An 11,674-nucleotide genomic window follows, 5' to 3' on the forward strand; every position below is an offset into this window, starting at 1 on the left:
CGAGACATACCTATTTTTATATAAAAAAACGTTTTATTTTCGGTAAAATATGGAAAGACTTGTTGTTAAAATAATAATAAAAATAAATAAATAAATTATCCGTTATTTATCCGCTTTTATGCTTTTATTTGCTGTTTTTCAAAAAAATAATAATAATAATTTTTATTATAGGAAAACGTCATTGACGCTATAACACGTTAAAAAAATAATATGAAATAAAATAAAAAATGAAAATTCTCAAATCGCCGCATGGTTTCGAACCCAGGTTCTCCAGGGCTGACTTGTCCGCAGCATTCTACCAACCACGCCACGCTTCACTCGAAACTCTCGCGAATATTTAGCTTTAAGTACCCTTTTCCGGTATGTAAACAAAACGTATTTCGGTTCTTTTGTTGGTCCCTTACTAAACCTATAAAAGTTTCCTTTGGTACGATTCTTCGGTACATTGAACCTAAATTTCTGACTGAGTTTGAATATTTAGGTTAATATTAAAGGGATTTAAGGGGGTGAAGTGCGCATGCGTCCAGAGACCATATTTGTCTGTTTTTCTGCCGTTATTCGCGATTTAGGACAGAGATACACCTATTTTTATATAAAAAACACTTTATTTTCGGTTAAATATGGAAAGACTTGTTGTTAATATAATAATAAAAATAAATAAATAAATAAAAAATATATCCGTAATATATCCGCTTTTATGCTATTATTTGCTGTTTTTCAAAAGAAAAATAATAATAATTTTTGCAATAAGAAAACGTTATTGAAGCTAAAACACATTAAAAAAATAATATAAAATAAATTAAAAATCTCAAATCTCCGCTGGGTTTTGAACCCATTTTCTTCAGGGCTAACTTGTCCGCAACACTCTACCAACCACGCCAAGCTTCACAGGAAGCTCTCGCGAATATTTAACTTTAAGTACACTTTTCCGGTAACGTATTTTGGTCCTTTGTTGGTCCCTGGGCCTGATTTTCGCCTAGGCCCAATAGGCACGGGCGTTGGGCCCACTCTTTCGGGGGGGTGGAGGGGGCTCAAAAATTAGTAAAAATTAACAATATTACTTTTTTAAATAATATACCGAAAGAAACAGTTTATCTCTAAAAAGCCATTTTTTATTTCAAATTTTCTTTATATTGTGATAAACCAAACTCGTGTAAGCAATGCACTAATCAAATTCGAAAGTACAGTTGAATTTTAATTGGTGCAATTCTTTCTCCAACAGCTTGCAATGCAAACGCAACGAGAATGCATATTCGCAAAGTCTCTCATAGTGTCAACAAGAACTAAAAGCTTATTCTTAACAAATATGTAAAGCTGTAGATGGAAAGCTACAATCTTTGAAACAATTCAGCTAATCAGTGACTTTTATCAAAAATCACTAATTTCAATTGTTTGTAATCAAACTATTTTAACTTTCATACAACATTATTTTGTTTGATACTTCGCTTTAATATAGATGCGTAAACTTTATCTTAGAAAAATAATCGTCAATTGTCTGCTTTCAAAATTTTTTAGAATGTTTCTCTTGAATCATGCAGTTCAATAGATTATTTTTATTTTTAGGACTACAAAAAGAATCTAGAAGAGAAGAAGAAATATAAAAGAATTTGTTAGGACTATGTTCTTCGGAAATTTAATTTCAAAATATTTTGTTAGGGGCCCGGAAAATTTTGTGGGCCTGGGGCCTGAATTTGTCTTGATCGGTCCCTGTCTGTTTTCATATACTTTAGTCCAAATAAATTGAACTGCTACGCTTTAATTGCGTTATTATGATTTTATTTGAATTTATTTAGCAATTTTAAACTTATGTGAGTATTATTTTATAATGTTGAATATGAACAATGCGCATGCGCAAGTTTTTCTTTCGACGAATCAGTGACATTCAAGAACTTGGATAGTGTCGACGATTCATCCAATTTCTTGGACAGAGAAATCCCTCCAATTTCTCGGATTCAAGAACTTGAATCGTGTAAACAGGTCTTTAAGTCGGGACTTGGCACCCTTGCTTTCTGAGTTGGGTTCAATATAAGATGATAATAAAAATACCCGAACATAAAGAACGGAAACTTTTCCATAAAATTGTTTTTGAATAATCATAATGTTACTAATATATTTAAATGCATAATTAAGAAACTTTTTTAATTTATTTTCTCAATTTTTCTGTTCTAAATATTTCAAGACATATTGCGCATTTCAGCACGTCTCAAGAACATTCTAAGAGAACTGAAAAATCTTTGCACACTTATAAAATTAGTTTATCCAGAGACAATTCCGAGAAAATTATAACTTTTAGTAAATATTTATTATTTGTTACTATTTTATTTAATAGTAGGAAGATTTTAATTGTAGGGTATACAAATTTTTACATCATTTTGAACAATGCAATTTTAAATAGCAAAACACAAAATTTGAGCGAAATCGGTCGAATATGATAAATTGAATTTTGAAAAATTCATACCTTTAAAATCTTTTAATTTTAGCGTTCTGCAGTTTACTGTATAGTTATAAATTCCCCACTATCAAGGTATTTCTTAAATTTGAATCAACTGATTGCTAAAAGTTGATAAAGAGAGAAAGGTGAAGTTTTCTACAATTATCACAATAAAACTTTGATTGAAAATGGTCAAACAGAACCACTTTTTCCCGTTGTGAGAAAGGTAGACTAAAAAGAATCAGTATGAATATTTAATTTTCCCTCCATTACTTGATTTTTAGTGCATTCTGTTTGTTAGCCGAAATAAGTTGGATAGAAATGACTCGTATGAATATGAATTTTTAACTTTGATTTAGACGAAGTTTTTATTGATATTACGTGCTTTTAAACAAAAAATGATATTAGTTTCGATCGTACTCGAAACATTGCCTCAACAACTTTTTTTTAGCTCTGATTCAAATGAAGTCTTCAATGGTATTGTGAAACCTCCTTTAAGCGGACATTCTTGGGACCAAAAAAATTGTCCGTTTATGAGAGTTGTCCGTTAACGGGAATGGTACCCAAATAACGGAGTTTAACACCTTCAATTGTTTTTAGAATAATTTCAAAGACATAGAAATAGTTAAATAATCTACAAAAACTATCTACAAGGATATTTGCTTAAACTTCAAAAAATATTTTTTCAATAAACAGAATATATAAAAAAGATTATATGAGAAAGTCTGATATAAATACATAATTCTAGATGCAGCAACAGATAAAGGAACATAATTTACCTATGAGCACAGATATTCAAGATAGACATATGATACCGAATAGGAGCTTTAAGGTCTCACTGGGTTTCAATTTAACTGGGTTAATTTTCTGGGTTAAGTTTACATACCCTATTACTTGATAGGAAACGTGGTTAATACCTTCTTGAAAGTAAACCTCCCAGGATTCATAGAAGAAAAAAGGCAATGAATACTTGTAAGTCATGAGGACCTATGGAGTTGATTATTCACAAAATTGATCATCCATCAAGTGTCTGAATAAATGTTTCATTTATATGAACACTTCAAAGATTACACTTCTGTTCTCTTTACTTAAACCAGTTGTGTTAAATATAGTCTTCAAATTGATAAGAAATTTAAAGAAATTCTATGTGGGGAAGAATCATTGAGAGTATTTACGACGTCATTTCAACTTGAGGGGTCCCATAACCTGTGTCATCCAGATGAAAAGATCAAAGATGCCGTAGACCGAATTATTTCACAAGTGCAGTATCATTTTCTCCGCTTTCTTTACTAAGATAAGGCAAGGAGACAGGAGAAAAATCGATTCTTTAGCAGTGAAATCGCATAAAAAAATTTTTAGTTATGATTAAGGCAAAAAATTTATATGCTTTAAAAATGGTGAAAAGTTGCATTTTTCCCTTGCAATTTAAAGCAGAAATAGTTTCTTTTTTTTTCAAATTTAAAAAAAGGTAGTGTCCGGTTTGAAGAGGTAGAAAATAACTTTTCAGAGAAAAAATGACTGTCCGCGTCCGGTTTCTGGAGTGTCCGCTTTGCGGAGAATGTAAGTAATGGTTTATTCATAGAAGTTTCCCAGGGAATTAAAAATGTGTCCTTATTGAAAGGCGTCCGTTTTGCAGGAGTGTCCTTAACAGGAGGTTTCAAGTACATGTTTTAAAACAAAAATCTATATTCTTTTCGATCGTACACGAAAAAATGTCTCAACAATTTTGTGAAATTTTTTATTTTAAGATCTTGGTGTTACAGTTTGTTCCAATCAGATCCGGAATCCTCAACTATGAAAGCTTCGAATGAATTAAGGCTTATGTTCTATATGGTACATAATCCAAGGGATAAAGTAGGAGACTCTTGCATATGTTCCAGGTGTCCCAGGGTTACCACACTTGTAGCCAAAGGAAACGACGCCAATGAGTGACCAAATTCCGTCATAATCTTCGTGCATCAAAGGACCACCGGAGTCCCCCTAAAAAAGTTAGAAAACAATCAGTACAAAAAAAATTAATCTGTTATTGTTTAAGCCAATCAACAAAGTGTTATCACCACTCATTACCTCCTCTCCATAGAAATACCAAAGCTGACGTTATCTCACTTACCTGGCAATCCATCTATGATCTATCAGTTGCAGATAGCAACCGATGCCTTTCTTTGGGATGGTAATACAAATCGTTCAAATTGGAATCAAATTACTACAATTGATTGATTTATTCCACTCAAGTGATAGAGTTTAGCCTCTGTCTTGGAAATCTCTATCGCACGTGGAAATGCACTTTCCATTGATTTTTGCCTCTGTCGGCTATAGCGGTTTTTCTAGTTTTATTTTTAATCTTTATTTATTTTTCGGTTTCACTCTCGGACACCGAGGTTTTTTTCTCATTTTTACACCTTTATTTTAAATTTTTTGTCGGCAACTTTACGTTTTCTGTTCCAATTCACTTTTATTTCCCTCATTCAGACATTTAGAAGAAACTGCATTAAAAAAAATCTGAATTTGGAGAAAGGGGTCTCTATGGTATTTAACTGTGTGAAAATAGGCAATTTCAAGGAAAATTGCGATTAACCCCTCCCCCCCTTTTTTTTCATTGTCTATATTTGAACTTTTGTGCATTAACTTTCTAAATCTCTTTAAATTGAAAATAAGTGTGTCATGATTTCTAACTCTTTTATTTATATAAAAAAAATTCTTTTAATATTTTTGGACAATTGCATACATTAAATACGGTTTGCGAACAATGTTGATTTTGAGAAAATTTCTTTAAGCTGACACATTTTACTGAAATAGTTTATGATTGTAGAAATATTTGAAACTTCATTTGTGGATTTCGAATAATCTTTGCGATATTATGAACTAAAAGCTAAGTTGAGAAATTATTTATTTACTTTTTTTTTTTTTATCAAGCTTTAGGTAAGAATGTTTAGAATTTTTCTTTTGAAAAATCAATATTGATCAATTTATTTATTTCTACTTCATTGAATATTTGAAAGTATTATTGAGCGAGAAAAAAAAATATTGTGAAATTTATGTATTACAATTCGTTGTTAGCGGGATATTATAAATTTGTAGTTTTATAGGAAATTTTGCATTTATTGCGAAAAGAAAATATTGTGAAATTAATAAAGTTTATTTTAGAATAATAATTTTAGAACTTCTGCTTACCAGAAATAAAAAAATTTTTCATCAAGGCTGCTTTCTTTCTTTTTTTTTTTTTAAATTGTGATACCTTAAGTTTCGGATACCTTAAGCTAACAGTCAACTTCATTGATTCAACTATTCACTGATTTGACTATTCAAAGATTCGACTATTTACTGGCATCTTTTTTTCTTAGTCATTCACGGATGGATTCACTGATTTGCTCGATTTGATTCGAAGATTCATTAAATTTCAGCCTTTTGTCGTTTCATACATTTATTCACTCGCTATTATCCTTATAATGACCGTTTTTTTTTTTTACGACGCCAAACGCGTTGGTGTATGTCGGACGTTGTTAATTTTTTCCTTCCCTTAATGGAGACAGCATTTATTAAACTATATATAACCAATAAGCAAGATAGTTTTTGATGCTGGATTATTTTAGACAGTAAATATTTTTACACTTCAAACCCTAGATAAAGTTTTCTTTCTTTAAATTAACACCCAATTAATTTTTTCATCAAAAATGACGAATAAAAGTATCTTATTTACCACACAGGCATCTTTAGAGCCATCAGGAACACCGGCACATAAGTAATAATCCCCAAAATCCTTCGGTAATGGCTTACCGGCAATTCTGCTTATAATGTTCCTGCATTCATTGCCCGGGTAGAGGATGACGTCGTCTAACCTTTGAAGTCTTTGAGTACTAGAATCTGTAAGAGAACAACTCTTTTTCACACAAAAATTAAAGAATTGTCACGACGTCAGCTTTTTTTTTAATGTCTTTAGATAATAAAAAAATGGAAGAAAGGAAAGAAAGGACGATTTTTTTGGAGATTTCTAATGCCTATTAAAAACATTATTAAGAAAAATGGCACAATTTTAACGTTTGCTTTCTCGAAACCATACTATACAGGAAGAGGGCTCTGCCATTCTCTACATTTACATATATTTTAGAACCTTTGTCATCTGGGAAGTCAAGAAAGTATACTCTTTTCAAAGGCCTCATATATTTAAAGGAGGTAAAAGCGAAAACACTATCGAAACCAAAGGAATTACCCAATCGAAAGGCGAAACTGAAGACATAAAAATCTGTTTGATAGCTCGAGAAGATCGTGAACATGTGAAAAGCAACAATTACCAATTGCCTTTCTTCACTCGACAGGAAACCGACTCAGAGGACAAAACGCCCGCTTCCCTTCGATGTGACCTAGATCAATCTCATCGGCGACTAATCGATTTGAATTCTGCTCTCGACTCTTACCAACCAATCTGCTGAAGTAAGATATCCTCAGTCATTGTGTGGGTTTGTATAACCTTGCATCGGGCCAACCGTGGCAGGTTTTCCTCTTCATGTAACACAAATGTGAGTTAGATCTATCGAAAATTCTTCCACGAAGACTAGTTTATCCCAATGTTTGATGCAGGGCAGTTTTGGCTCAGGGGATAGAACCTTCGCCTTCCAATGAGGTGAACCGGGTCAGAAACCCAGCGATAGCTGGTCGATACAAATTCCGCACCCGGCTAGCACCGACCACAGTGCTGACGTAGAATATCTTCAGTGGTAGACGGATCAGAGTATTTACTTATTTTGGGTTAGTGTCCCCTTGCCGTCAGGCTAACCGTGGAAGGTTTTCGTGGTTTCCCTCCACATGTAACGCAAATGCGGGTTAGTTCCATCGATAATGCCTCCACGAAGAGAAAATTTCAACCAATACTGGATCCAGGAGTTCTTTTGTCTTCTTGATTGAGTTCAAAATGACAAGGCTACGGAGTTGAACATATGGTAGTCGTAAACCCAAAATTGGGTCTGCTGCTCAACAATATATATATATAGATCGNGATCCAGGAGTTAATTATTAATTATTTTTGGAAGATCTAATGCACGCTCTCTTTTTTTGTCCAAGATTCTATTAGGTTTAGTTAAGGGCTGTGATTATATAGAACTTATTTGCAATCGTTGTCTTAGTAAATAAAACCTTCCTTTTCGCTCCATTAACATTTGTAAGGTTATTTTTCTAAAACGAACTTTTCTAACTAATAAAAATCCAATGATGGTGTCGCAATTTTCCATTGTTGGCGGTGCATTTTTCTTGGTTGGAAAGTCACATGGTAGATATCCAGTTTTCCCACATTAATTTTCAAATTGGTTCGGTTGCTATCAGCATAAAATTGATATAAGGGTTTTGTTTTCCTATAAGTATTTTTGTATCCCCAGTTTAAAGGTATTTACCTGTACTGTCATTATTACGTTTTTAATTTTGCTTTTGTTTTCCAAATTAAGAGTTTAAGAGGATTATTATTATTGTTATTAGAATATTGTAATTCTACGTTACATTTTAAGATAAAAGTTGTTTAAATCGGTGTCCGATATTATTAACCCTTTAACAGTTATTATTATTATTTTTTTGGGGGTAAGTTGCGCTAATATACTAACATGAATTACGATTAAAGAGATTCGTTTAACAATGTTCGCACAAAGTGATGAGTGCAAACATTGTTTTTAAGATATATCCGTCTGTTTGGTAAGCAAAAATATTAGATTGCAGTTGTGAACTCATCAAATTTGTCACAACAATATACTTTTAATTATAACAATTGTTTCAAAAAATGATTTACGCCCACTAATAGATCTCAATAGTATAATAAGGAAAATATTTAGACGTGGGATGTGTTGGCACAAGTGCTCTTTTTGGAACAGATATGTTTAATTAAATAATTTCAACTGTCTTGTGACAAGAAACAACTATTATTACGAAGCAATCATCGAGATTGCTGAGCGTCAGCGGGCAGGGGGCTTAGCCCCCTGGTACTATTATAATTTTTTTTAATGAATTAATAAGTCTAAAACTGAGAGTAATTCATTTTAATGCAAAAAAAAGTTTAATGGCTCTTTTAAAAAACTAAAAAACAGCATAGCACAATATATGAGTAAAGTCAAGTTATTGATAATTAAAACAGACTTTTGCTCGCCAACCAGTTTTATTTAACTTTTCTAAAACCTAAACGCAAGAGTTTTGAGAATAAAAAATTTCCCTTTCTTGATATTGAGAACCAGAAGTTCGGAATTAACTTATCCGGGTATTTTAATGTGAATACTCACATATATTATTTATTCAATGTACAAAAAAAAAAAAAAAAGAGATCTACCATGAANATTAAAAAAAAAAAAAAAAATCGATCTACCATGAATAATTTTTGATTTAATGATCGGATGTTTACGTACTAGGACTCAATCTCAATGGTTTGAGGGGAGTATGTTAATTAGTTATTGCAGACGATATTTTAAGTTACGAGATCAAACACAAAAACGTACTTTCTCTGAATAAACATGACTACCTTCAGATTTGGAGTACATCGTATCTCCCCATCCTAGGACAGTGCCGTTCTCTCCGGGTCCAGCTGTATCTCTGTGTGGCAAGCATATGGGCACATGTTCAGGACCCAATATCATATTTAAACGCAGGAGGGCTATGTCGTGACAGAAGCATTCAGGCGTGAACTTCTGATGAACATACACCTTTTCAACACGAAAAAAATTCTCAAGGGGTATGTGTTTCTTAACTCTATCCAGTTTTCCGATGATCACGGCGTATTTCTCTAATTCACTGAAACAAAAACATGATTATTTTAAAGGGTTTGATTGGTCACAGATGAGCAATTTAGGGGAGTCAAATAATCTACGATTCAGGGGAACGTCAATACTCTTCCTTGTCGATTTTTTGCCTCAAAGTAGGGAAAAAACTTTCCTCTAATCATTGAAAACTGAAGTAATGAATATATATATTTTGGACTTATCATTAATTCAATAAATGAAAGGTCAAAAATATGAATACGAAATGAATGGAACATAAAAATTATTTTCATTCATTTTCGATTTAAAATTTGCCTTTCCACTGATTTTGAACTTTGAATTATCCGGTAAAATATATGATTACCTTGCGCAAATTCGATTTCGGGCCAATTCAAGGTAAGAGACACATTAAAAGTGGTTCTGTACTTTAGTAAGCACGCTCCCTTAGAAGATACAGTTCATTACCCTTTATTACGCTTCAGTTTCATATTTTGTGACTGGAAACTTAGTTTCGAAAATATTTTATATTATTTTACCAAGATGTCAATAAGCACATGGAGATATGTTCTTCACTTTATTTGATCCATATACCATCGTAACAGAATGCGTTCTGAAGAGAGCTTCCCATCAAAAAAATTTTCTATTTTATTTTGTTTTGTAATTCACCTTAATGTTGATATACATTATGTATATAAATACTACATACATAGTGTTTATACATATATGTTAGATATGAAATTATGTACATGTATGCATAATTTTAAAAAAAGTTTTTAAAAAAAAGCTAGACAACAAAAAGATGCAATTTCGTTCTCAGGGCACATGATTATATCCGCAAATTAGAGTGTTTTGTAATATATCCGCAAAAGGATGTAGATATAAAAGTCTCAGCACATATTAAAGCGCGAAATGAGAAAGTTTTAACTCTTAGATAAAATATTATTTTCACTAAATAGAAAAAAATTAAATATATAATTTCAGTGAAAGAAAAAAGAATAAATAGTAAATATTTAAATTGTCTTCAAGAATGCAAAAATATTATTAAATAAAAAGTGGCGTTTAAGAATAATAACTTCGTATTTTTTCATTGCAGACAAAGGAAGAGAGTCGCAGTTTTCGCTAAAATGGCGGAGTGTTGCTGCTTAAGCTATTTATCCAGGGCTTTAACCTCATACAATCTGAGTGTTAATGTTAATTTCGAATTCAACAAAAGAAATCCCTCTTTTTTTATGACCGATTTTGTTTTTCCTGAAAAATGGGACCCATTTGATTACACAATTGTTATATTGGCGATCGAAATGGACTGTAGGTGGCGTAAAGCAGAACTCTCTACCTATGACAACACTTCACATGCTTTCACCATTATCGTGTGGAGAGTCATAGGCGATCGCAATGCTCGAATACGCCATCAGGTGAGAAGATCGGTTCCATGCCTTTGGTCCATCTTCTTTCCTCTTTTCAGTTGTATTAGGAATGTACTACAATATTTTTCCTTTTCTCAATATTTTTCGTTTCTAATTAATAAAAATATTTTTTAAAATTTCCATGGTGCTTTCATTTAAAACTATGTTTAATGTAGTTTTCAGTTCCATATAGTTTCCCAACTTAAGAGATTTGAATCTATATGAAAAATCAAGACAAAAACTGACGCACTTCCTTCTAATATGACTCTCCACACGCTAATGGTGAAAGCATGCGAAGTGTTTCCACAGGTAGAGAGTTCTGCTCTACCCCACTTGTAGCTCATTTCGATCGCCAATAGGAGAAGGAAGTAATATCAGTTTCTCTCTTAATTTTCAAATAGATTAAAAACTTTCAACTTAGGAAACAATATTGAACAGAAAACTTCATTAAACATAGTTCCAAAAGGAAAAGCGTAGTGGAAATTTAAGAAAAATATTTGTGACAATTAAATAGGAAAAATATTAAGGCGAGGAAAAATATTGTAGTAGATTCCGATAAAACGAAGAAGAGGAGGGAAAGGGAGAGAGTCAAGACATGGAATCGGCATTCTCCCCCCAGATGGCGTATTCAAGCACTGCGGTCTCAAACTTTGATTAAAAGTGACATTGCCATAACAAAATGACGGTGTAAACTAGGCTCACCCCCCAGGGTGTCGCTCTAGCACCATTGGTGTCATAAGTTTTTTCAAAATATCAAATAAAAGTCTATTTTTATTTTTCAAACTGGTACCTTTATAAAACAGTGTATGAAATCTACAATAAGAGATTAAAAATATTTTTCTCGCGATGTGATTGAAGTTAAAAAGTTAAATTTCGAAGTAAGAAAACTTTTACTACCCATCTTCCTCCTGGTAGAAACAGTGAGCTGCTGACAGGACATGTTCGTAATCTATCAATGTTCCTCCACATATGAATCGCATTGATGGATATGTATAGATTCCAACCTGTTATTTAAAAAAAACACTTTAGTTTAATAATGTTGCATATATATATATATATATATATATATATAGAGAGAGAGAGAGAGAGAGAGCACCAGCTTTTCAGGCGCGACGAGG

General features: G+C 32.3%; 1 protein-coding gene across 1 annotated transcript in view; it reads right to left on the bottom strand.

Moving 5' to 3' along the window:
* Positions 1–4,167: 4,167 nt before the first annotated feature.
* Positions 4,168–11,674, bottom strand: part of LOC107438028 (uncharacterized) — a 19,701-nt gene continuing 12,194 nt past the window's right edge. The window contains exons 4-7 of the mRNA XM_071179402.1: positions 11,454–11,560; positions 8,919–9,187; positions 6,129–6,292; positions 4,168–4,411 (exon numbers count right to left, since the gene is read on the bottom strand). Coding sequence (XP_071035503.1) covers positions 4,244–4,411; positions 6,129–6,292; positions 8,919–9,187; positions 11,454–11,560 — 708 coding nt within the window. The 3' untranslated portion in view covers positions 4,168–4,243. The remainder of the gene's footprint in view (positions 4,412–6,128; positions 6,293–8,918; positions 9,188–11,453; positions 11,561–11,674) is intronic.

The sequence above is a fragment of the Parasteatoda tepidariorum genome, chromosome 4 (genome assembly GCF_043381705.1).
Source record: "Parasteatoda tepidariorum isolate YZ-2023 chromosome 4, CAS_Ptep_4.0, whole genome shotgun sequence".
Taxonomy (NCBI): domain Eukaryota; kingdom Metazoa; phylum Arthropoda; class Arachnida; order Araneae; family Theridiidae; genus Parasteatoda; species Parasteatoda tepidariorum.